Raw genomic sequence first — 27,523 nt, forward strand, 5'->3', positions numbered from 1 at the left:
TCATATAATATCACTTATTAATGATTCAAAGGTCACTTGTCTGTCTCGCCAAAAAATATTTATTGTTCTAGTGCTTACTCACCCACCCACCTGAGCTGCTGCTGTTCACTGTGGACTAAAAAAGGTGAGTATGAGCTTCTGACTTCTGAAAAGAAAATCACTTAGAAAAAACAAAATTGCAAAGACTGACAAAATAATATGTTATTTTGTAAATTTGTTTCTCCATCTCATATCATTGATTCAATAAATAATATATTATCTGTCCTTATCTACATTGTTTATCTTTTTCTCCTCCACTACCTGAGCTGCTGCCATTCACTGTGGATGAAAACAAGAGTAGGATATAAGTACAGCTACATACCTACACCCATTCATACTTATTATATTAGTTGTTCAAATACTATAGTTTAACTTACTAACCAGTATTTATCTTTGTCTACCACCTGAGCCATTCACTGTGTACTAAAGGGTGAGTATGAGGTTCTGACTTGAATAAAGATAAAGAATGTTATTGTGTTAACTAGCTACATATGTACCTGTTTATCCTTATTTATCACTTATGTAATAAATCAAAGATTATCTGGTTTTCTCTCAGTCTACAGGATTATGTGCACCACTCCAGCATCCACACAGGAAGCCACGTAGGAGGAAGATTCAGTGTTCCTGCAGTTCATCGACACTAACCTTGACAACAAAGAAGCTTACATCAGACCCATTCAGAAACATACCTTTCTTAAGTCATCTCTGGCATTTACCCTCTGTACATAATTTCCAAACTTGCTTTGCTTAATTAGTATAGCTGCCATAACTTTTTCCACTTAAAGGAATAGTTCTTACATTCTGAAAAATATGCATATTTGCTTTCAAGTGGGATAAAGATCTGAGAAAATCGATACCTACTACTTTTACTACTAGTGCTTCAATTTGAAAGTGAAGAAGCATATTTCCCAAAATGTCACACAGTTGCTGTTAACAAAAAAGTTTGAGGCTGAGGAAACACATGCTACACCTCTCCTCTCCCATTTCCCCCATGTATACGATTTTCCTTTCCATTTTCCAGTCTCATTAAATAGCCACATGCAGAGTGCATTCTTTCAACATCTGAGAAGCTGTGATTAATGCCAAGTCTCCTCTGTGTATAAAAATACGAGCCTACATAGTTTCTCTGGTCGTCTCTTTTCTCGTGTCCCCTCCCTCTGTAGAGGTCAGTTGCAGTTGAGTCTATGCTTGTGTTTCTCATATGATCAGATTCACAGTGTTTGGAAATGTCTTCAGGAGGAACACTGCATTCCCATGATCATTAATCACAAACAGGGGCGTGTCTAAGATTTGAGGACATTGGGGACTTAGCCCAGAGCTCTGTGGGGGTTTAAAAGATGCCTTTTGATGCCTTTTATGCATTTTGGCAACTTACTTACCAGATTAATTATGAATTGTGTTGATGATTGTGATGTTAAAAATATTAGTAGTTGTCTAAACTAATCACAAAAACTATGTGATATTTTGTACTGACAGTAGAATACTTTGATAATTTCATCACCAGATGCAAGGATCCCAAATACACCCTGAATTCATATTTTATGAAAAAAAGTTAATCATGCACATTAAGATGCAATTTTCCAATATTAGTCTTAAAAAGTCACAGTTATTTATGGTATTAATATACCCTTAAAATAGCCTAATAGTTCAATCTTTTGGCAAGAAAGTGAATAAGCATATTTTTTACGTGATAAGACTTTCATAGCCTACCTGTACATGAAGCTACAGACACAAAGGCTGGAAAAAGAAGGAAACAGATAGCCTGGCTCTGTCCAAAGCTAACAAAATCCACCTTCAAGAAACTCCTAAAATAACTTATTAACATGCTGTTTTTGTTTCCTCCCTGCTTCCAGTCTATATGTCAGGCTAAGCTAAGCAGTTCCTGGCTGTCCTGGACAAATATCTATTCTTTCTGCTGTGTAACAAGTAACAGATGTCTGGTAACTTAAGCCTCTGTGTTATAACTTGTGTCTCAGCAACAGTTGGATTTTCTCCATCTGCCTCTTCTTCTTCTTCCCGCTCATCTCCAGCCTCCAGCAATCTCATCCCCTCACTAAGGTCACCGTGGTGTCAAAGGTCAACAGAGGGGTCGCTGGGTTTAGCAGGCTGTGCTGTTGTGGCAGGCCTGAGGTCACACTTGGCATGTAACAGACACAAAGACAGGCTACTATGATGACTTGATGTGTTAATCTGTTTACGGGGTCCTAAAATTAATGCTGTGGTAGCTAACAGTTTACATTTTTTTGCTGATAGAGCAACCAAAAAATAAATATCCTTGTTTAATGGCCAAAGATGAGCAAGATAGGCTTATTGCAATTTCGAAATCATTCGATTCTCTCCTTGAGGTTTTCCTTGGTTAACAACTTAATTTTAGCGTTAGCCATTGGATCCCTACAAGTTTCATGAGTATACCTTTATTTTGCTGGCTTTAAGACAAAATTTAATACAAAATGTGAAATTTAAAAAAAATAAAAATCACTTTGAGAGTTAGTGCACTGAATTTTCATGAACTTAAGCTTTATTCAAGGAGCCAAACTAATTAAATGTATATATTATAACCCTCTCTCTGTGTGTGTCTTTTGTAGCATTTGTTTGACTGTTACCAGCAGTCGATACAGACTATTAAAATATTTTTATAATATCGTCTTGTCTATTTTATACTGATGTGTTTCATAATTAATTCCTTGCGCTTTTAGCCTCGTTGATCTTTTTGATTTCAATTGTTATTATCTCATTTCTTTTATGTGAGATTTCTCTGAAAATCTAAGCAGAACAATCTGTCTTTTTGTTCAGTAATGTGTAATATTTTTGTGTTTTGTTGCCTGTCCAAATCAACTTTTCATTGGCGTACACCTGCAGTACCACCTCCTCTCCATTAGGTGTCGCTACTGTTCTATACAAATGGCTGTGTCTTCTTCTCTCTGCCTCTCTTGGCTCACAGCACGGAAGTTTTATAACAGCAGAGTTATGTACACAGCAGTCTCACCATGAGCTAATGTTATTTTCCATCTAAAACTTAAAGTTTAAGCTTCACAACAGCCAACAAAATGGTAAACCTCGGTCTCACCAAAGTGGACGACGCCCTGGCAGCAAAACACCCGGTGGGTTCTTTGTTTTTAACTTTTGTTCCTCATCTCTGCATCCTGCTGATCTCTGGAGGACACTGACATTCAAATGAATGAGCTGCTGCACACATTGTAACCTTTGCAGTGTGATGGAAATTGGATAGACATGTTTAATTGTTTATACAGGGTAAATCATGCAGGTAAAGCTGTTGTGGTTTGTTTTCTCATTTTGTCTTTCAGGGTTTACAGAGTTACGCTGCCTGTCAGTCTCATGCCTTCATGAAGGGGACTGGGACCTTTATACTTGGTGAGTGATGATATGTAATATTTCCACACAGCAAAATACACTTTCTTGTCTTTTTATTTATTCTATCAACATCAATGAATTGTCATACATTATAAAATAACAAAGATATTGGACTATATCTATTTTTACACTCTCTCTTTCAGTGCTTTTAAGTCAGTAATTGAACTAATGAATATATGAGGTAATTTTACAGAGCTAAATTCCTTAGCGTCTGTAGACAAATACTAAGTAAGAAGAAGTGAAGAAGACCAATAAAATTGCAGACACAATATTATTTTGACCAGTGTTAACCACAGGAGGGAGCTATATTTTGCAAATGTTTCTGGTACCAATAAAGCAGTGTGTTTGGTGCACACTGAACTCAACACAGAGTGATGAATGTTTTATAGTACATACATTATTTGTAAACGATCTATGAAAATACACAAGACAGCCAGCTGAAAATGTGAGTTTGGCCTATTACAGTGAAGTCTAACATGATAAACTTCAGACATCTGTGATTTCACATATCGTACCCTTAGCAGGTATTATACTATTTAAAGTTTATTGACATTGGAAGAAGGACATTAGGACATGGAAATGTTTGTGTTTTTGTCCACATTGCTGTTTACTGCAATATCCCAACACTGATTATTGTTGGCGGATACTGCCATTGCTGCTATAATCCTATTTTCCACTGCAGGATCTTTAGCTGCAATCTGGAAATTTTGCAAGACATGTATGCCAATTTCACCCTGGAAAAACTTCTAGGACTGTGCACACACCACATGCAGGTGCATGGGTATTGGAAATTAGTATAGATGAAAAGAGTAAAGCCTGCAGCTTAAATCCAAACCATAATAGACAAAGTTTTGATCCTAGTTGGACCCGGAGATGGAAAAGCAAAACAAAAAGTGTAGGTGCAAGAGGACGATAATGTTACAAAACCTGTGAAAAAAATAAAAATGAGTGTTATTGATATGGAATGAGTCACAGAAATGTTTATGTTTATCATCATTGCTCCTTAGATGTGCCCATGACATGTGTCCTGTGTTGCTTTTACAGGTGCTGGTGGTTTATTTGGCATTCAGAAACTTCTCCAGAAGAGGCTGCCTTATCCTCTTCAATGGAACCTGCTCATTTCAGTAGGTGAGAAATGAAACATGAACTTAACATAGACTGTTAAGTCACCCATACTTCCCCCCACCTTACCTCTCTACTCTCTTTAACCTTGCCTCCTTATTGTCTCTCAGTGGCATCCTCAGTGGGAAGCTATGCAGTGACTCGCTGGGAAACGCAGAAATGCTCAGATCTCTGGTTGCTGCTGGAAACAGGCAAAGTTCCAGACAGATCGCCACCGCAGGGTGAGTCTAGTGTGCGGCTGCAGACCTGCTCACCACCCCTCATGGCTCAAAATTATGTAATGTGGATGTGTATGTGGCAGCAATTGTCTTCTATCATCTTTAAATAGAAAGCAAAAGTTTTATGGAGCAGATTTATCAATGTCAGCTCTGTTCCTCAGTCATGATGAACTGAATGAAGACAGATTTTAATGCTGTCCATCTGTCTGTTTGTCTTTCAGTGTCTCAACCAGAGGTACCAAAGGGACCTGAGAAGACAAAATATGGCGATGTGATGGAGTGAAGTTTTAAATGAATTGTGTATCTACTGTATATAACTACAAATTTTCAGAAAATGAACCCTGGTGGAGATATTCAGAAAAGCCGGGATGGTGCTGGTCGTGAGATAGTTCACACTCTATTTAATTGCATCCCAGTTTTTTTTCCACCTCCATTTTTGCACCACATAAATGAAGTGCCATTTTTTTCCAGTTTCAGAGTTTGTGGAGCTTTTGAATTTCATAACAGCATTACTGTGTGGATAAACAGATGAGTTTCCCAAATCAGAGGTCAGGAATTAGTCAGGGTTTTTAGGAGGAATCCCATGTTAAGCTTGTGATCCGGTATTATTTTTTGGATGTGTTTGTTTGACATGCAACAGAATTAATGCGGCACTACCAAAACCAGCCACTAGTTGTCACTGTATACCTCATGGGATCAGCAAAGCTGTATGTTGTACTCACTGGTGCAGACCAGTCTCTGTTTTCAAGCTATCTAACTAGCTATGACAGTTTTAATCATATGCTTTGGACTACAATAACTGATATGATTTATTTATCTTTTTAAAGACATCAGCATTCATAGCTGTTTAATAAAATGCTCTGGGCAGCAGTGTAATCCACATGAAATCATTTACTGTTGTTGCTTTGAGCCACTGCATGTTCATTCATCAGTATTCAATTCAGCAATGCTGTAATGAACCCTGCAATGTCTCAGGATGACTAAATATTAATCCTGTTTGGATTTATGTCAATTTTGCATCTGTGCATAAATAAATTCTTTGAGGTTAGGTGCTAATTTAGAGTGCACATGAGCAGTGGGTTATGAAAAAATGGGACAAGACATGTAGATGCCATTGCAAATAGTCACTGGATTTAGTCAGAAGTAAACGTGTTCTCCTGTGAGAATCTATCTCCATCCTGCTGAAAGCTGCCTTCTGATTATTTTACTCATGAATTTGCTTTATGAAGACGTAAAAAGATTCACATACCCAGCCTTTATCATGTTTATTTTTTTGTTATTCAGAAGTAAAAAGTAATATATATATATATATATATATATATATATAAAAAGAATACAGAACATATTGCCAACATATTTTATATTACTTATGCTGTATATTTAGACATCTGGTTCTGATTTCTTTTGAGTTTGAATTGACTTACTGCAAGTTGCTTTGAACAAAAGTGTCAGTTGAATGAATTATCATGTCATTTGTTAGTAATGCTGACATATAGAGTTTAAAGACACCACACTAATTCATCCTCCCCTCATCCACATACACACAAACACCCATATGTTCATGCTTTTAACAGAGCTAGAGGGGAAAATAGGACACTACACCATGAAAACAGAAGTACAGCTGGACCAGGTGATTTGTCTTGTATTGGCATGTCATGATGCTTTATTGGAATTGCATAGAAGGGTGCTGAAAATAAGTATTGTCAAGACCAAGACCAGACCAGTGCAAGTCCCACTTTGCATGACACCATAAAATGTGTTACGTGCAAACAATTGGTGCTCCTCAAATTAATCTGAACGATCCACATTTTCATAAAAACACCTACAGAAAACAATGAAGATTCCTTTTCATCATACTGTTTATGTATGTATGAGTGTACCATGAGAAGTGTCTTGATAAAATATCCAAAAGGCATTGCAGAGGTGATTTTATGTATGGGAAATTGCCTTTGTGAGCAAACAAATACAGACACTAAGGAGCTGAAATCAGTGTAACCATCATTTTTCACCACTGCTTTTTTTCTTTAAATTATTGCCTTATCAACAGTGAACAGGCAATTAACACTGCAAAACAAAATTGCCTGGAGAGTAGGTTTTACCCAACATAAATGCACACGTGGATGAAGATTCATCATACAGCATGAGAAGACACACAGCTACCCATGCATACACCCTCCATGGACATAATTATACACATCCATCCATACACACACGTAAACATTACTCACATACATACATATTACACATATACGTACCTGTATACACAAATATATGCATGTGAATCTACAAAGAATTAACCTCAAAATGATAACTAAAAAAAGGTTTTCTAACCAAGGTAATCAGCACTCAGGAAACTCAGGAAATTTATAATATCCCTGCAGTTGAGGTCTTCTTGACCAGTCTTAAAATAAAATTTCCGACACTCTTGTTGTCCAAGACTGAGACAAAACTTTGTTAAAATGTGATTGATTGATAAAACTGAGACCTTTAAAAAGTGGTCTAGGGACCAATCCCAAGTATAACAACACTGAAAATTACTAACCAGAGATTTTAAGAAGTGATATGAGCCACACACTGCTTCATAGACAAGTTCCATACACAGCATCATATGTGGCACAGGGGGAGATAAAGCTGATCCTGCCATGGAAAGTACTAAGATTCCATTTCCATATCAGATAAAAAACACAGAGACATGCAAAATTATGATTTAACATGGTTGAATATTGACTAGAGGCCAAGTTTGGAAGGTTGAAAATGGCTCTAAGGGCATTTTCATGAGAGCTTTCATTTTGAAATTGCACAAAAAAATGTAGAAATCTATAATAACATTTAGGCTGTCGATACAGACTAATTTTGTGTTCATAAACCAAGGAAAATGTGCCTATCATTACATTCTGCTTTTCTTAAAACCACACTGGGACTCCAGTTTATATGCACAGCTAAAGTAGTTTGTGTAATAAGGTGTTAATGACGTTAATTCTGCACCACGCAGTGCAGGTCATTGAAACAATGGAGTCTTTCAAGCTTTAACGCTTCCAGTGAATGCAGCGTCCAAAGTCCAGCTTTTGATTAATGGAAAACAATCCAAAGACATTCTGAGAGCTAAAACCACAAGCTCATATCAGAGGGAAACATTTTTACAGTGTTTGTAAAAGAAAAAACGTCTCCCAATAGAGGCAATCTGAATGAGAGAAGATAAGATTTTAATGTTCCTTTTTTTTCCCTTCTCCATCTTTGTGCAGGCTGAATCCTCCCCCACTCTCGCTTCCCCTCGCTCTCGTCCTCCCACTGTAATTCAAATCTGATTTAACACCTCTGAGATATGAAGGTTTTGAATTCCTTTTCAGTGTCTATCTCCATCCAAAAAAAAAAAAAAGCAGGCTCCATGAATTGAATAAGCGTTCAAATCATTTGTCACATGCACACTGATACTGCTAAAGGGAAAGACTCAAGAGAAACAGAGAGCAAACAGGAGATAATGAGTGAGGGAGAAGTGTGTGTGTGTGTAAGCATGTAACATGAGAGCACTGGCTGTCCAGTGGAGCCGAGGATCTGTACATGTCCAATAACTCAAACAAACAGTGGTATGGACTGGCCTTTTGGCACGCTCGGCGACCACTGGCACGGTTTCTGAAGTGTGTGAGTGTTTGGCAGCGGTACATGTGCGTGACATGAGAAAGAGAGATGAGGAGAGCAGGAGTGAGCGTTCAGTTGTCTGACCCCGTGAGTCGAGTGATCACACTGAGCCGGGCTGTGACTGGACAGTGAGTGTTCTCCTCTTTCTTTCAGTTTCTGTCTTCCTTAGGTTATGTAACAGGCAAGCCTGAGATGCAAGTCCTAAAAAAAGCCCCAAAACAAAAATATTTCAAGCTTTTTTTTTTAAAATTGTAGCCCCACATTGGGTGAGGCAAATCACCATAGATCTAAATCTATACTCTGAAACATTATGTATTTGAACATGTGCTCTATTTTGCCCTCCTGTACAGCCCCGAGTCAAAGTCAATTGCCACAAATTGATGTGTTGACAAGAACAACTGGTGTGTGATTGACTGTCAGAGCGAGGGGGAACACGTATGTTTGCTGTGAGGGCATTTATTGATTGTGTGGCCTCTTCTCTCATACAGAAAAATGTACAGAACATTTGGTGATAGGGAAACATGTGATTCAATACCTGGTCTGACAGGTAAGACAACAGAATAACACCTACGAGGCAGTTGGGAAATTACAGGGAGTCCTTTGTGAGAGTGTGACAGCATCTTAACACTAATCAGTGTTAAAGGTTTTGGAGATGATGACGGGATGGCAGCTCATGTCTGGGCAGGTCAAAGATAAACATGGGTCTGTGCAGGGACAGAGAGTTTCTCCTATGTGACTCATCGCTGAAGGAAGAGAAGCAGAGTAAGTGTCCCTGAAGTGCCAGAAATGGGTGTGATGTGTTTTGACTTTGTGGAAGTTGGATGCATGTTGTGTGCAGGGATGCGGAGCAGGGTGAATGCAGCTTTCCAGCCTGGCTGAGAGAAAACTTTGATATACATCACATTACGTCACATCGAAACTGATGCACGGTGATAGGATCTTTGAAAGGAGGAGGAAACACAGTTGACTCTTTGTTTAGATGGATTATAAATAGTCATCCTTGTCTCTTGATGGTAGCTTAACAGTACATCAAGTTACTGTGATATAGCAGTATGCTGCTGTAGAATTACCACTTTGAACTGGGATTTTGCTGTAAAATCTGCAGCAAATTACTATAATATATCTTAAAGGGGAACACCACTTAAGTTAAGAATTCCAAGATATTATTTCCATGGCCGAGGAAAGTTCAATCAATATCTGTGAACATGATCTACTCTCTCTGGGAGGCAGAAACCAGAGAAGTTGTGCTGTATTCAGCTCTCGTATGTTCCCATTTCATTTCATTTGTTGATAATAGTTTGAAGCTTAATATTACAAAGTGATTTTGTCCCAGGCTCATTGCTGCACCAGCACATCCCCTAAAATACCTACTGAACACCTACTGAAATATTGTTTTACCCCACTAATGCTAATAAATAACCTTTCTTACTAATCACGGTCACTCTACATGGACAGTTACAACTTTATCATATTACAAATTACATGTGAGTAAAATATTGACCTGCAACTGAAGTGAACTAATAAAAAGCTTATTACAATCAACCAAACATTTCTTTTTCAAACGCCATATTGCTGCATATATGACTTCAACTTGTCAAATCCTTATTCCAGCACCATATGAAGGGTCAGGTCATCTATAACACCTTTCCCAATGGAGTGCCCCAGGGATGAGTCCTAAAACCTGGTAATGAGTTTGCATTTTAGCCCTCCCATTTCCTTCATCTTGAAGTCTATGGGTTTTTTTGAATGGGTTGTCAGTTAGATCCCCGAAATAAGTTCTGTGGTTAACACAAGCTTATGAGACTTATGTGATCACACTGAATGCGGCTTTAAAGCCTTGTTGTGGTGGTGACGTCGAAGTCATGCGACCATGGTGTAATTCGTTTATAGCCTAACATTAGCTTTTTATCCCTGGCGATTACATTTAGACTTCAAAAATCATGAAAGTGGTGTTCATTTGTGAAGATTATCTTGCGATTTCATGGACATGAATAACCCATTTATGAAGCTCATCCCAGTAATGATCATATTTGGGATACGGTGTTTACATGGGCACAGAGAAATCGGGTTATTTATATTCCCCATATTCATCCCAATTTCTTTCAAGGTACTCTGGCTAGCAATATTTGGGTTTCTCATGGTGTTTACATGCTCAAACACATAAACAGGGTACTCAAAAAACCTGATCATAAACGGGTTATTCATGTCCATGTAAAGGCACTTGTTGTTTGTTGCCGCAGAACTTATTTTCTGCAACAATTCAAAATCCATTGTAAAAATGCCATTGGCTTTTTAACAAAGGAACCAGGGTGATGCTAACTTCCATGTTGGCCTACAGAAAAACATCACCTACACTATCCATTGTCTGCAAAGCAGTTCCAGATTTTATTCATGATGACATCACTGATTTAAATTTCAGCACTCTAGTTTTTGGATTCAGGAAAGATTTCATGTTTACTAGTATTTTTGGATTGTCTTTGATCATAGGAACTCATCTGGCACATGACCGACCTTCAACCTTGAAATGTGGTTGAAATGACGTGAGTTGTTGCTTCAGCATTGAAACAACATTGAACAAAGTTGTGAAAAGGTTAACAAAATTCTCATGAATCAACATTGGAATTTCATAAAGACCTGTTTCAACGGTGAAACATTTTTTAAACAACATTGTGAAATCAACCTTGATTCATCTTTCAAAATCAAAACATAATTCAACAGTGAATAAACATTAGAATGCCAGCTGAGAATAACATGTATGAGTTTAGAAAATGGGCGTATGTGCCCTTTAAATCTTTCTGAGAAAGATGATGGTAAACTTTGAGACTTAAAACCAACATAGGTAAATTGTTTACATATTAAAATTACATATTCCATCCCATCCAAAATGTAAGGTTATTTAATTAAGTGAAACAAAGGGCCTCTGTTCCCCATTACGCCTGTGTGTGTGGCTGTAAGGTGATAGTTTACCCAGCTCTTTCTGATTATATAGAGGCTTTATGAATAACGTCTCTGCATTAGTAATAACAAAAGCACAACTCAAACTGGAGCCTGCCTCACGCCTCCGCCAATCAGAGCTGAGCTCGTGCACACCGCGGCCAATGGCTGGTCCCGGGACCCTCGCGCACAGCCGTTTGAAGGGCGGTCCTCGCTAGAAAAAGGAAAGTATGGATCACACAGCAGCGGAGTTTCGAGCTGGTAAGGTAGACGGTGAAAACGGTGAAACATAGGAATAATTTTAGGATAAAGGCGTTAATAGGAGATGTATGTTGTTGTTCTGTAAACGTTTATTTATTTTATCACTTTGTATGTCCCAGAGTATGTTTACATGAAGTGAGCCAACTTGTGTTGGTGTGTTTCTGATTGATTAGTCGCCGGAGATTAGCAGCACATTCATGGCTTTGATAGCGACCGAGCAGGGGTGCAAGCTGAACGGGACGTCGGCGATTTACGGCCGAGTTGGCCCGAGAAAAGAGGTGCTCCAGGGCAAGACTGAGAGCTTTAAAGCTGCCAAAATGCAGCCCAAAGAGACGGAGTATTCAACAGATGGCCTGCCCAAAGCCTTCCTGCACAGCCTGAGGACCCTGTTTGACATTTTGGATGATGCTGGACGGGGCTATGTCCACATCTCGGAGATAGAGAGCCGCTGGCAGGGGGCAGACACCCGGGACCTGCCCGGCGGGGTGCTGAACTGCCTCAGGCGGGTCACGCCACCGCATGGCTGCCTCACCTTTGAGCGGTTCGTAGCGGGGCTGCGGTACTCCATGCTGAACCCGGAGCACAGCGCCCACTTCAAGGCCCAGGCTGCTGTGCACCCACACCCACAGCAGCCCCAGAAATCCGCCCCGCTGTCCACATGCAGTGTCGGGACACGGGTGGAGAACAAGGTCCGTCCGCTGGGGCCGAGCAACGTGACCAACACCCAGCAGCACCGGGCGTCCTCACTACAAAGCCGGGCCAGGCCAGAGGAGGGGCCCGGGTACCCCGCGTGTGGACCGGTGCGGTACAGCTCGGGCTTTGAGAGGTCCGGGCGGAGTTTGGAGCGGAATTCTGTCGCTCCGGGGGGCGGGTGTTACCGGGCCGACCCGGGCCATGCCACCAAGCCGACACAGCCTCAGCAGAGCCGGGTCAGGTCCATTGAGTCGCTCGCTCTGGAGTCACCGCAGCTCCAAGGACCAAGTAAGTGGTGCCATGAAAGCTATATGTGAAAGGTCCTTTATGATGTGCATGCGAGTGTGTGGAGGAGTTTGGGGACAGTTCATTGAGTTTATGATTATTGAGCTCATTGATAAGTTAAAAATCCATAACAACACACACTAACATACATCAGCTCTGATCTCATCTGCCAATCAGCAGCTCATGCAAGATGTTGTCATGCAGTTGTATCTGCGCCTCACTACTTCCTTCCCCCTTTTAGTGATTTGTAATTCAACTTGGGCTGCAGTGATTGTTACTTTATATGCTGTTTATTGATTGCTATTGATGTTTAGCTCATAAAATGTCAGGAAGCAGTGAATAATGCCCATCACAGTTTCCCAAAGTCCAAGATGAAGTCTTTAAGTAGCTTGTTTGTCTGACCAATAATCCAAAAGTCAAAGATAAATTTACAGTGATAGGAAACAGAAGACTTAACCATTTTTGCCTTTAGAAGACTCAGTTTTAATTTGCTACTGTTTCTGACGACTTAAAACTCAAAATCTTATCTGGACACCAAAAAATGTACATGAGGATGGGTTAGAAGAAGAGCCCTGCATCTCTGAATACCCACTCCAACACATAACCCACTCGAGACTGAATTCCCATGAGCAAGCCATTTGATTGCATGCACAACTAGAGTTGATAATGTCCGCTGCGGTCTTGCCAGCTTCGATCTCATATACTAATTTAATTGGATGCAGTGATCCATGTAGTACACACAAGTGCACAATGTTTGCAGAGTGCTTGCATTTGCATGCTGGTGGCTGTAATCCAGAGGAAGCCCTGCAAAGGTAAAAATTGTGAGTTTAAAAGGGAGAATTTACCTAAATATCAGTGGGGCTCAACAACAGTTATTGTTGGGTTTTGACAAGACATGTTAAGGTATCAGTATTATGTCACAGCTTAAACAGGACCTGTTTAAGGGCCTCTGCTGCAACCTAGTTTACTAATTGCCGTTGTTAACCCCAGGTCAGGTCAGAGGTTGTGTCAGAAATTCCAGCAGAAATGTATCTATCTCGAGGGTTCGCCTCGTGGAGGGAGCACAGTTATCCCCACCATGGCCCCTCTGACTGGGGAACGTGGGATGGTCAGTTGTGTGCATGCTCATTTGTTCGGTTTTTCCCTGGTGAGGCGGATGTAGTTTGGAGGAGCTGCTGCTGAGAAATTCCCAGTTTGCCTGCTCATTATCTTGTTCATACATACAGGCTCTCGCTCTCATACAAACTCACTTTTGTTCTTCATTCTCTTGCAGTCAAATAAGAGTTAGTTCACATGCTCTCTCTCTCTTGCTCACACACACACTCGACTAGAGTCTGTCCGAGTTTGCCTGATCTCTGTACAGCCAGGCCTGTCTGGAGCTATAAGAGTGACACTCTCTCTGTAGAGCCCTCGGGGCTTTCACTGCTTACACCACTTGCATTAGACTAGTGCAGTGTTTCATTCAGATAGATGGATGGATAGAATGAAATCGAGTGAAAGGAAATCTTATACAACTATATAATATGACAATGCCCGTGTGCACAAAGCGAGGTCCATGGAAAAACTGAGTTTGGTGATGCAGTACTAGCACCTGCACCTCAACCACATCCAACACCTCTGGAGTGAATTGCTCCAATCGCTCTTGTGGCTCAGTGGGAGCAAATCCCTGCAGCCAGGTTCCCAAAATCTTGTGGTTAAGCAGCTATTACAGCAGCATATTAATGCCCATAGTTATGGGATGAGATCCTGCATCCAAAAAATCACGTATGTGTGTAACATTATGTCCACATACTTTTTTCAGTCGTCCACATGCAGACCAGCAGTGTCGGTGCTGTAATCTCTCACATGCAGCCAAACCCTGTTGGATTAGGCAAGATTACAGCAGACAGGCCAGGGCCTGCTGAATCACGGCACCGGTGAAATCCTCCCCAACACCCTGGACATCACCACAAAGTCCTGCCACTCTCCTTCACTTTCTTGTGGTTCTGGTAAAGCAGCAGCGGTGTTCACCTAAATAAAAAAAAAAAATCTGATAATGATATAATATGTGGGGAATGCAATTGCAAATATACCACTGAGATGCTTTGCCAAGTTTACACACAGTTCAGAGGGCTTGGAGTTCTTTAACTCCATCAGACCTGCATGTCTTTCAGCTGTGATAGGAAATCCTCAGGAACCCATCGAAAACGTACACACACAAAGCAGCGAAGATTGAATGAGAACTGAAGGGGAGTGGGCAGAGAAATCTTTTTGTATGTTATCTTTGGAATAACTGAGTTTCACAGTTTGTCATTGAGCTTGGAGACAGCAGCTGACAAAGCAAACTCAGCATACGGCCTATTTAGTAGCTGCTTTGGAGCTTTCAATCATATCACATGATCTTTCTTGGCAGATGGGGTTTGCAGTTGAAGTTAGTTTGAATCTCAGCACCTCTCTGTCATTCCCTTGATCTCAACAAACCCTGCCAAAAAATCAGAAAGTGTTACTTACTCCCCACTGATTCACTGAAGACTTGCTTTAGGTTTCATTAATTCAAGGAGGTTGCCCCGTGTTGTTGAGATTCCTGAGACGGGCTCTCCAAAGTGTGTGTTCAAGCTCAGATACTTTGCATATTTCCGTCTGCTCCACTGAGCTCATCTTCAGGCAAGTAATCAAACAAGGGGCCACGATTGAGTTCAGTGCCGAGACACATTTGCAGAGTACAGCTCCCCCCTGTGGTATGCACTGGCAACTTAAATGCATCACCGGACTAAAATAATGTTTAGTCTCTAGTTTTCTTGGTCTTCTTCATTACTGTCTGTCTACAGACGTGGACAGTGTAATAACATTAGATAAATTTTATCTCATATTTGCTCGATCACGGGCTGATTTAGAATGCATGCATGGATTTGCAAAATCCAGGAAATGCATTAATTGAAAATTTAAAACTGATAAATGTCTCATACACTAATAATCATGCCTCAGTTTTATAAGTGTTAATAATTTTTCAGCTATTAAAGCTGTACATTGTGGCCAGAAGTATGTTATATTCTGCAACAAATATTTGAGTATTTTTAATTGCCGACATTATTAGGGAGAGTGTTTCAAAGAATATAAAGTGTTTTTTCCCCATGTACTGTTACTACAGCGATGTTCAACAGGCAACCAGTAAGTCTGCAGTGATTACAGAGAGCATACCAGACTGCAGTGTTGAAATTGATCATAATCTGTCTGTTTCCCATTTGTTAAGGTGTTGTGAAATCAGGTTTACCAAGATCCCAGAGTGAATCAGCAACAGGATTTACTGGAGGCTCCAGGCGACACGGGCGGAGTCGGGAAGAGCAGAGGCGGCATACCATATCCAACGGAGTGGATTACAGCATGGTTGGTACACACGTGCAAACACACACACACTGGAACAGTCTCGACAAAGCATACCTGACAACGTTTCATCAAGGGGCCACGCCTCGGCCAGGTTTCAGTTAGAAACATTTCTGACTGTCAGTGCTGTACATGCATGTGGTTTTTCATTAAAAGCTGGTTAAACGGCAAACTAGGTTATAGGTCGACATTACATGTAATGATGGGTGGGTCTGCGGTGGATACGCCCAGTTTTTAGTAACTTACCGACAAAAGATCCAGCTGTTTGTTACTAGACAGATGCACCCACCATTTCAAACTCCTTTAATTTGAAACCCTCTGGTCTTCATAGGTGACTTGCATGTCACTAGTTCACATTTATACGTCATACTCAAGCTCATTATTGGATTATGTGTGGCTGATTCTAATATAGAAGACATTACTGCAGCTTGGAAATATTTCTTTTTACTTCTGGTTTATATTACAGCATTAGCAGTAGCAGTTGAGCACATCTACTATAGTATTAGCTCTCTGTAGTAGTCCTGGTACTACAGTATCATTTCACTGCTGTGTGTTTTTATTCTTACACTCATATTCTCCATCCTTGTGTGTATTTTGTTCTTTTGTATTTTTAGTATGCATCGTGTAATAAGCTACAGGGGGACTTAATTTCCCTCGGGATTAAAGCGTCTATTTATCTATCTACAGCGCAAAAGAATAAAGCAGTTTGGCAGCAATCAATAGGTTCTGTTACAATGTCTACTGAGATCATCATATCGTTCCACTGTTTTAGAATTTACACAGCCTTCAGTCAATGGTGATTTCAAGTTGAGATAATACTCTGGATTTTTATTTTATTTTATTTAAATTTATATATTTTTTAAATTTAATTTAATTTTATTTTATTTATTTTATTTTATTTTATTTTATTTATAGTAGGTCATCTATTATCGAGATGGTGTCAATTAGTTGACTGACAAAAGATTAATCAGAAACAATTATAATTACTAGCAAAAGTGCCAAAAGAAATGTCCAGCTTCTCAATTATAAGATTTTCTGCTTTTCTTTGTCTGATATGATGGTAAATTGAATTTTTTTGGCTATTGGACCTTTGGTTGGGAAAACAAACCCCATTATAATATGTTGTCTTTGGCTCAGTAAAGTTTCTCACTTCTTTTTTGTTTTTTACATTTCTTTAGAATAGTCTTTAATATCCAGTATTTTTGTGCCAGTTGTTAAAACTGACAAAGTGTGACACATTGTTCTTTAGTATCTATCTGTATTTTAGTTGTGTTAAGTTGGAAAGAGTCAGTGGATCAGAGAGATATACGCTGCATTCCTAATCACATACTTTTCTTTTTACTTTTGGTACATGCTGCAGCTCCCCATACAAAGTACATACTGTTACTTGGAGGATGCTCACAGTTGGAACATACTACTTTGTCATAACATTGCCAAATTTGGAGTAATGTGTATGTGATTTGGAACGAAGCAGATCTTAATGTCACTGGTTAACGTCACCTTGGAAAAACAACAAAACACCAGTTGCTGGATTTGCCAGGTACGGAGATCAAGCTGGGGAGCTCTACTGTTCTTTCTTTGCAGTGTATGTAGTTTTAACTTTTAAGTTATATTTGCATACATTGTATATTGTCTGAAATTGATTGACTACAGTCACTGCAGCTTCTGTCAGCTGTCAGTGAGCTGTCATCTGTTTGCGCTGTGGGTTAGTACAGCCAGAGAAGCAAGCTGGCTTTCACACTGCAAAATGCTACAGGATGCAATAGTATGCATGCTGCATTTTGCATGTTTTGTACTGTATCAGGACTTACTGAAACTTTTTCTGACATACTAAATATTATAGAACAGGGACTGATATGTCAGAACATTATTTTCATATCAAAGTAAACTGTAGAAGCGTGAATATTCAAGGAAAATGAGAAGGGGAAAAAAGAAGGTGGCCTATTAGAGGCTCTTCTCCATTTCACTCTCTATTGGCCCCAACTCTCCCCTCCCATCCCTCTGCCCGCTGCTTCCCCCTCACTCTGCCCCTCCCACCCTCCAGTTGGGAGCTCATGCCTCCCTTCACTCTCTGTCTCTCCCCCTGCCTCACCATTTCTCACTCTCTCCAACTCGCCTCCTCTCTCCCTCTTTCTCTCCCCGTTTGTGTCGCCGTCTCCGTCTCTTTTCCCCCTCGGCCTCTGTGTCTGGAGAGGCTGACTGACCGACTCCCCTCCTTCTCCCTCCCTCCCTGCCCCTCTCCTCCTCCCCCTTCCCTCCGGCCCTCCCACCCAGGCCAACTTGGCCCGCTGCTGCCCTGATGGTAGTGAGCCGGGTCGGGCCCAGGGGCCTGGTTGAAGTAGAGGACTCGCTCGGCCGGCCCGGCCCAGCCTGGACAGCTGTGTTGGCTGCTTACACTACCGTCTTCATCCCCCTCAGCAGTAGTCTCTACAGCAGCAAGGCTCTGCATTTTTTCCTCTGGGTGAGTAGGACGAGAGGGACGGAGACGTACAGGGAGAGATGGTTGTAGTGGAGGAAATTAAAGTTTGTCTTTGAGATGAGTGTATTTCAGGATTTGATGTGCATCAGGTTGTTTTGAGACAAATAGAAAGTTCAACTGTTATTTCAGTGTGTATGTTGAACAGGATACTGTAAACTATTTATTTGTGCTATTTTTAGGGACTTTGGGGCTTGTTTGTTGGCTCTTACTGTCAAGCTTCAGGGTTTGCACTCGTGCTGAGACAAGAAGTGAATCACTTATTAGACTGAAATACTTAATTGACAGCAATGTTTCACGTGGTTTCTCAAGAAAAAATGACATTTGTTTGCTAGTAACAGTTTCTCAGATGTGAGGATGTTGTATTTTTACAATTTTATACCATTGTAAGTTGGATATCTACAGTTTTTTTAGACAAATCAGGTCATTGGGAGAAGTTGATGGGCATTTTTCAGTCTTTTCTAACTTTTAATTAACTAAACGTTTAATTGATTAATTAGATCAATAATGAAAAGAAAAAAAATCTCTTTAAGGGACTTGTTTTTGTTGTGTAACAAGTCGTGGTATTGTAGAGCTTCAGGTTATGGACAGTGCTGAAAAGAGTCAATTGATGTTGTTAAATGTGTGGATTTGCTGCTTTTGTCTCTTTATTATGAACCTAAATTAAATATCTTTTGGTTTTAAGTTTGTTGGACAAAACAAGCATTTTCAAGATGTAAAGTTTGACTCTGAAACTTCTTGGGCACTTCTTTGTATAGCCTTTGCTGGAAGAATAAATGTACTAAATTATTTCACCTGAAGACGGAGTGCCTTGGGGTTTTTCCCATGGTTTTTGCAGTAAGTTGAGACTTCTGGGTTGTTGTTGTTTTTGGCATTTTTCTTTGTTTTCTGACATTTTATAAAATAAACAATTATTTAACTCATCAGAAAAAAGTGGAATGATAAACCCTTGTAAATAGTATCAGTAAACCGTCCTTTTTAAGGCACTTGTGCACATTCTACTGCCCCTGGTCTCCTGCTGTATTGGCCTTCAAGGTTCAGAACATACTGTTTCACAGTGCTTTGTAATTACACTCTGAAAGGCTGTTATGTTCTTCTTTGTGCTCAACAGCTCATGCCACGGGTGTCATGTTATTGTATGTGCGTTGTTGTGTGTATTCATGTCTGTTCATTCAGCTAGCACGCACACACACACACACACACACACACACACATGCACAGACTTTTCCATAACCTTTCAGCCACTCGCTGCTCTGCTCCCTCTCTGTGTGTATTTTCTCTTTCTCATTTTTTAAACAGTGGGTTTTCCTGCACATTCATGCAGCCTGACGCTCGGTCGTGCTTCATTCTAGACACGGACCCCTACCCCTCCAACCTCCTTCTCTTCCCCTAAACCCCCCCTTCCTCTCTTCCTCTGTGTGTACTCTCACTACAGGCTCTCTGGGAAAGAGCACAAATATGTTAAAGAGGGTTTGATATGAGACACTTAAATCCTTTGTCCTGTTTTAGTTTGCTCTTACAAAATGTATCCCTGTGAGTGTTCTAAACAACACAGATGAGCGATGATCGCAGGAATGTACTGAGCTACACAGGGGACGCAGGGATGGAGTGATGGGTGGATAGAAAGATGACACACCAGGTGGCTGAATGCCAGCAGTGAGGCCTGGACTGTGGCAGTGTGCCGCATGGACAGCCTGGTCAGCACAACTCAATGCAGCCTTGCTGGGGTGCACGCACACACACACACACACACACACACACACACACACACACACACACACTCTCTCTCTCTTTCTCTTTCACATACACACGCTGGGGTGGCCATAGCTGAAGTGCTGTTTACCCCATTCTTAGGTTGCTGTGCGGTTGCCATGACGCTGGACTGATTGCTCCTCTAAACATTGTTCAGGATGGGAGAGAGTCCGGCACAATTGGTATGGCGCCATTGTCTCCGCCGGCACAAAAGAGTTTGCAGATGCCCTTGTGAAAAGTTGGGAGTTTGTCTACCATGCGGGCTGTTGGCAGCCAGAAATCAATAATTACATTTAATCTTGGCAGCGATCTGAATGCTGTCTCAGTGGTGGCATGGGAAATACCAAAATTAAATGTCCCTATGTGAGATCTGCGCGGAGAGTGACTTCAGGCGAGTTTGTTTTTGTCTGTTCTTAATCACATTTTTTCTCTTCCACCCCTTTCCTGTCCCCCTCCTCTTCACTCTGCAACAACATACCCTCCTTTTTAACTTTCAACTCACACAGTTGAAGCAAATGAAAGAGCTGGAGCAGGAGAAGGACTCCCTGCTGGCGGGCCTGGAAGTGGTGGAGCGGGCCCGCGAGTGGTACCAGGGCCAAATCCACAATGTCACAGAGAGACAGCGGCAGGTTGGCCAGAGCTCCCACTGCACGGTCAGTTCACACACTGGTCTAAAACTGGTAAAAGTAGTGACGATGAAACTTGTTGTACTATATACAATACAGATTTATAGCTGTTTAACTTTCAACATTAACAAACAATCTGACGATAAAAAAAAAAAAAAAGATGGTTGTCAAAATATTGATTTTTTTTTTTATACCACGTGTTTAAAACCATACAATTTCCATTAATTATACATTTGTTGGTATCGAATGGTGTTTGTTCAGTAAATTTATCTGTTATCTGTTTGAGCACTGTGTGCGAGTTGTACAAAATTATCCTGTTAAATGTGCCGAGGACTTATTTTCCTCTTTGTCTTGGTATGAAAGAGGTATCGAATATCGTTTTTTATACTTGTATTACGTTGAAGTCTAAATTTTAGTATTGTGACAATATTACTATGAACTATTTATCTGTTGGGAGAGGTTTATAGTTTGCCCTAAATATAAAGTATCAGATTTTGGTGTCAGTCCCACAGAACAGAAAATTAAGGGCTACATATTTCAGTTGTTTTTAATCACATTCAGCAGTCAGGGTAAAATACCTTGCGGCAGAAGAAGAGGCAGACATTTTTTCTTCCCACAGTAGCCTCAGTAATCGGTCATGGGTTTTTTTCCAGTATGAACTGGTGGTTGTAAAAGAATATGATCTAAAGTATTGAAAAAAAAGATTTGACAGTGTTCTTCCTCAGATTATCCCTTAATGTTTTTCTCGATTTGAACAAGACTGACTTGATTGTTAGAAAACAACCTGATAGCAAAGCACCAGCTGGTGTTAATTTGTCTTGTTGTGTGTTTTGACTGAGTCATGTAACTGTTCCCTCTTTATTTGCTGTTTTAAATTGCCTTTAACCAAAGCTTGTCCTGGGTTTGTGAGGTCTTCGTCCCTTCTTGTCATGACATTTTTCAGACCTTTAACTACTCTCTTTAATTTCACAATTGTCTTTTATGTTCTCTCCATTCAGGATTTCTTCACAGAAGCCAATCAGTGTCGCATGAATGTTCTAATACCCAAACTGCAAGAAGTCAACCGCTGCCTTAATGACCTTATAACCTGCTCTGGGATGGTGAGTGTTTGCTGCCCCACTGACTCTTGCATTAAAACCTACAGATTGAGATCGGTCAAGTATTTGTCAGTGTCAATCTCACGATAATGTAAATGTGGATGTTTTTACAGATGTTTCGATACTTGTTCACTGCTATATTCAATACTGTGATTCACTGCTGTACAAAACTAGAACTTTCCAATGTATTGATGAATGGATTTTGGAGAGACTGCAACTGGAGTACATTTTGTTTTGATGGTTTTAAGCCTGCATTAGTATTATCACAGTTAACCATAGCTGTAAATGCAGCGTATTAACAACTAGAGGGGTTAGCTCTGTCGTGTCGTCCAAATATGGCTCCGGAGCCCCCAAAAATGGTATTTGGGATAGCCCAATAATATATTTGGACCATGGTCAATCTTAGAACCCACTGGCTATCAACTGATGACAATAAAGCTTCTGTGGGCAACGGGCAATATTTTGGGACATCCAGTGAAGACAGCAGATATATTAGGGGCGAAGACCCTCCTCTGTGTTCTGCTCATTGTTAACAGTTCAATTAGCAACTGCAGTGGTTAGTATTGTAGCCTCACAGCAAGAGGGTTCCTGGTTCGAACCCTGGGGTGGGGGAGCCTTTCTGTGCGGAGTTTGCATGTTCTCCCCGTTTCAGCATTGGGTACTCCAGCTTCCTCCCACAGTCCAAAGACATGCAGGTTAATTGGTGACTCTAAGTTGACCGTAGGTGTGAATGTGAGTGTGAATGGTTGTCTGTGTCTACATGTTAGCCCTGCAAAAGTCTGGCCACCTGTCCAGGGTGTACCCCGTCTCTTCCAATACCAAAATCTTGTACCATTGCCTACGTACATGCAGATATGTGTTCATAGAGATTAGACCATGCAAAATACCTTTTAAACATCAGCATCTTTACATCGCCACTATGAGCATGTTAGTATGCTGACGTTAGCATTCAGCTCATGGCACAGTAGGTTGGTCGTAGACAATGTTAAAATGCCGACATGGTTTAGCTGTAAACCAAATAATTGTTACTGGGAAATTTGTGTGACTCAAAGCTGAATGCAGTAAATGCTCGATCTCAAAATATTCAGGGAAATTCTGAAACTGAAATAGACAAAGTGGGTTATGATAAGCTAGGTCTACCAGACATGTAAATTCTGACTCTTTCCCTTTAACACTGGTTCCTCTTTGTCTCTCAGCAGTCATTTCCTTCCAGCGCTGCACAGACAGCCGCTAACCCCCAGCCTCCTGGTCCAGCTCCTCCACAAGCCATCCAGAGACTGAAAGACCAGAACCGACTCCTCACACAGGTCTGACACAGTCTACACACTGCCAATAGCCTCTAAGAGTTACCACCAGTCACTCATCTCATTTATTTTCCTTCTTCTCATTAAGGAGGTGACAGAGAGGAGCGAACGGATCGCCCAGCTGGAGCAGGAGAAGTCTGCCTTGATAAAACAGCTTTTCGAGGCTCGGGCCCGCAGCGCACAAGACACCAGCACCATGGACTCCACCTTCATCTGAAAACAATTACACTCCACCCAGCACCATAGCATGTTAGCGCCACTTTTCAGCTGGGAGTCATCACGACAATGGTTCTGGAGCAAAACTTTTATAAGCTGACTGTTGTTTACCCACACATGTAGCAGTGATGCACCTTTTTTTAGCCATGAGATGCCAACACACCCGAGTGAAGCATGTGACCACTCCACCCCAAACCGAAACATGCACTACCTAGATGTGAACTCTCCCAGGAAGACGTGACCCTGAGAGTCTTTAACCTGAGAGTCTTTTTACTTGCTGCCTTTACTTTTCCTGCATAAACGAAGCTGAAAAGACTGGGACACTATCAAGAAACCAGTTGGGTTTCGTGAGATCTCATCACTCCAGTTCTTGCGGATTACAGCATCTGCAAGATCTCCACTCCCACAAGACTTTTTTTTAACTTCTGCTGCTCGTCTGCACAGGCATCATAAAGAAAACATGAACTCAGTGGGGGGATGATTTCTGTTGGAATAAAATGCCATATTCTTACAGTTTAATATGAAAACAAATCATAAGCTGCATCTGCTTGCTGTGACCTATCAATTACATTTTTGTTAGTTTGGTACTTTGAGCTAAATGATAATAAGATACCCTTTTCCCATGTCTTTCAGTATTTCCTTATTTTTAATGTAACTGAATACTATGTTTACCTGACATTGGCTTTCTGGGTTTTAGTTTTTTTTTTTTCTTTCAAACACATAGAGACAGGAATTACTGAAAAGAACTGTTTTTATATTACAGTAGCATGTTTAATGTTAAGACCTTTAATGAATTTTGATGTGTTTTTTAAAGTTTGAAAAAAAGAAAAGAGATGGGAGGACAGCCTACAAGCCATCGAGATGTAGAGGCAGAGACAGACGAGAGAAGTTTGGAAGTTTGCACGTAGAAGAGAGCTGAGGAGGACAAACATGGCAGACGATGAATGTGTCAGAGCCTGAGCTGCTTGGTTGGGAGAAATAAAAAAAAAAAGGAAATCACTTTGGCTATCTAGTGCTACATCCCCTGTATGTCTTTTTACAGTGGATTCTTTGCATGGCTCATGTTTTCAGCTCCACAGTATTTATCCTCTGAAGAGATTTCTGTTTGAAACCTGGAGATTAAATGTTAGCACAGATGTTAAAACCCATTTTGTCCTCGTTAAGTGTCTCTTTTAACCAGGATCAGCCTGGAGGCGGTTGGCTTTAGGACTAAAACTGTAAAAACACTCAGCCATCCACAAAGTTTACAAGAGAAATATTTAGTTAGTGGGTGGCGGTAGAATAAAAAAACATTGTAGTTTTATAACGGATCTGTATGGTACTGCTGGGATGTCTGCACATAACATATTGTTAATGTCTTTCCCACTTGTTTGTATGTTTCTTGCTGCTCAAACTACATTATGTGTGAGTGAAACTCTTTTCCTTCAGCTTTCTATCGAGAGTACTCAAATTCAGATAAAATGTAAAATAATAAATATGACCAAACAATGTCGACTGCAGTGCGGTGGTTTGTTGCAACGTATGTTTAGCAGGGTCTGGATTTCTGTCACAACTTCACATACTTCGAAGGTGCGTGGAGAAGGGAGGGAAGTGTAAAGAGGTCAAAACTCCAACAATTAAGTGGTTCTTTATGCTACAAATGTTGCTGGAGCTGTGACCTCTTTTGCTATTTGTTTTTCTCAGTATCTGTACAAAGCTGTCATACACATACACAAGAACACATAAAGCTGGGGTGGAAATCTGGAGAATCTGAAAACACACCCTTCTCCTGCAGCTCTCCCCTCTCTTCCCCAAGCCCCTCCCACCATACAAGCATGGTACGTGTTTCATACAGTAACCCAGTATTTCATGTACATTGATTTGTTAAATCTCATGTCATTGTACAGTTCATTTGTACAGTTCATCCGCTCCACCCGTTTCCCATTTATCAGACCACAAATAAGACAAGATTAGCTAGGTCAGTGGTTCCCAACTGGTCCAGCCACAGGATCCAGTTTTCTCCTTAGACATTAGTTCGAGGTCCACACCGTTTAATATATTTAGCACCATACTTGCATTTAGCTGTGTCATCAAGCTAGTTTGCTGTCTGTCAAGTAGCTGTCCATTAGTCACTGAGTCTACAGGAAGAAACAGCACTTCAAAAGAAAAGCTCTGTGCCAGAAATTCACTATACTGCAAAATAAAGTGTGTTTTTTACAAACTTGACACATTCGTGAATCACCCTCAGTCCATTCAGAATGGATGCATGACCCACTTTTAGGCCCCAACCCACCAGTTGGGAACCCCTGAGCTAGAAAGTGCACCCATAGGTCCCTCCACCTTGCTTCCCGCCACTCTAGACTGCTACCCTGGGAGGAGAACAGCCCAAACCTAGTTCTTGGTGTCGCAGCAGGCTGGTAGCCATCAGCAGCACTGGGTCTAACCTGTGTAACAGCAGCAACAGAAAGTTTGTAGATTCGGCGGAGATTATGGGCTGTCTGGGATTTGCGCTGGCTGGTTTCGGGTTGCTGTGGCCGGTGACTGGTGGTCAGTCTCTGGAGCTGCTGCTCGCTCTCCTCCCAGTGAGCTGGTCTGTAGCAGCAGAAAGTGAGGTGAAGGACACACTGTGATTCAAGGCTCTTGCTAAGGTTAGCTACATAAACATAAACTTGAAACCGCAGCCACGAGACTTAAGCTTGGTTAGCAGAGGGCTAAACTATTAGTAACATTTTCTCTCTATCTCTGAAACACCTTGCTAATATTGACATGTTGTATATCATTTATTGTCAGATTTTCTTTTTGCCTTGCTTTTTGATAAGTCAGTCTTCCTTTTTTTGGGCTGCTTTGCAATGTAGACAGTTGTTGGCAATGCTAAAATAGCAATTTCCTCTGTGAGATTGTCTGCCATTAAATCAGGCTTTCACCGAATGGACATGCACGTGCATCTGCATTTGTAGAACAGCCAATAGGAACATTAGAAAAGCTTATTATGGTTTTTTTAATAAGGTTTTGTACAGATGTTAGGGTAAAAGACAAATCTGTTTCTATCAAAAGGTCCCTCTGTTCTCAACATTAAACTCCTTAACTTAGCAACTCTAACCATTAAGTGGTGTTACTTCTTGTCTGCTTTCTTATTTTGATAAGCATGAACGGTCATGTGAAGTGTTTGCCATTTTATACACAGTGTCTAAAGAGCTGTTTAAAAGAAAAAGAATCTCAACTCTCCGTAAATAAAGGATCTTGGTATTTCAAGGACGGTCTGATCTGCTTAGTTCTGTTATGATTTTCCTGTCTTGAATTATTAAGGATATGTCCCTAGATAGTGAGACTGATCTGATGTAATTCATGCACCACATTTCCACTTCACCCTCAGATGTGATTAGCTCTGCTTGGTTTTAATGAGGAGTATAATTGTAAACCTGCACAGTGGGTGCAGTGAATCATGGAGGGGTACAGCTGAAAACTCAAGAAACTACATAATCACAAATGACATCTTCATTTATCCTACAACTTTAATAATTTTTTCCTAAAAAATCTGCATGTTTGTTCCCAGTTTTTTCATCACAGCGCTGACCTATCTAAATTCCCCCCTCTGCTCAAAAATGAGTTTTATTTGTTGTTAGGTCACGTGGATGTTTGAGCTTCACTGTGCAGAATGTGACATGAGAAGGCTGATTTCACATCCATTGGCTAAACAGGAAGAGTTTGTTTTAAACACGACTTTAAAGACGTGCACATTTGAGATTTTGATGATTTTGTGATATTGCAGCTTGTAAACTAATAGACAACTTAACACAAATATGATGTGGAAACATAAAACCCTCACTGACATTATACATTTTTAAACCCCTGAAAACTTAGTTTCAAATTTGAAATGTATTTCTTTAAAACATCATCTTACTCATATTATAGTTAGTCTGTGTCTTTTTCAAATTCCCTTCTCAAAATGTATGATTTCTCAATCTTACTGAAACATCTGTATTCTCTGTTATCAATTGAGTAACTTCTGTTTTATAGTTTAGACATCATAGCTTACTCTGAATTATTGTTTCATGAATTTGCTGTGTTGGTCAACGTTATACTTCCTTTGTTCCCACGGCCAGAAGTGTTTCCTGTTATCTTGTCTGATGTTTTGTGGTTGTTAAGTGCAATA

At 40.6% G+C, this 27,523-nt stretch overlaps 2 protein-coding genes across 3 annotated transcripts; both read left to right on the forward strand.

The window, feature by feature from the left end:
• Positions 1 to 2,979: 2,979 nt before the first annotated feature.
• Positions 2,980 to 7,059, forward strand: tmem141 (transmembrane protein 141). The gene is made up of 5 exons (XM_049560040.1): positions 2,980 to 3,140; positions 3,345 to 3,411; positions 4,456 to 4,539; positions 4,644 to 4,754; positions 4,973 to 7,059. The coding sequence occupies exons 1-5, from the start codon at positions 3,087 to 3,089 to the stop codon at positions 5,032 to 5,034; spliced, it is 378 nt and encodes a 125-aa protein (XP_049415997.1). The 5' UTR covers positions 2,980 to 3,086; the 3' UTR covers positions 5,035 to 7,059.
• A 4,348-nt stretch (positions 7,060 to 11,407) lies between these two features.
• sapcd2 (suppressor APC domain containing 2) lies at positions 11,408 to 25,581 on the forward strand. Of its 2 annotated transcripts, XM_049560036.1 has the most exons (7): positions 11,567 to 11,582; positions 11,756 to 12,563; positions 15,790 to 15,923; positions 20,655 to 20,801; positions 21,773 to 21,874; positions 23,068 to 23,178; positions 23,264 to 25,581. In XM_049560036.1, exons 2-7 carry the CDS (start codon positions 11,780 to 11,782, stop codon positions 23,390 to 23,392), a joined length of 1,407 nt encoding a protein of 468 aa, XP_049415993.1. In that variant the 5' UTR covers positions 11,567 to 11,582; positions 11,756 to 11,779; the 3' UTR covers positions 23,393 to 25,581. The 2 variants fall into 2 exon arrangements, with proteins under 2 accessions (XP_049415994.1, XP_049415993.1); XM_049560037.1 differs by having other exon boundaries at positions 11,408 to 12,563; positions 23,071 to 23,178.
• Positions 25,582 to 27,523: the final 1,942 nt, after the last annotated feature.

Source organism: Epinephelus fuscoguttatus, linkage group LG18 (assembly GCF_011397635.1).
Source record: "Epinephelus fuscoguttatus linkage group LG18, E.fuscoguttatus.final_Chr_v1".
Lineage (NCBI taxonomy): Eukaryota > Metazoa > Chordata > Actinopteri > Perciformes > Serranidae > Epinephelus > Epinephelus fuscoguttatus.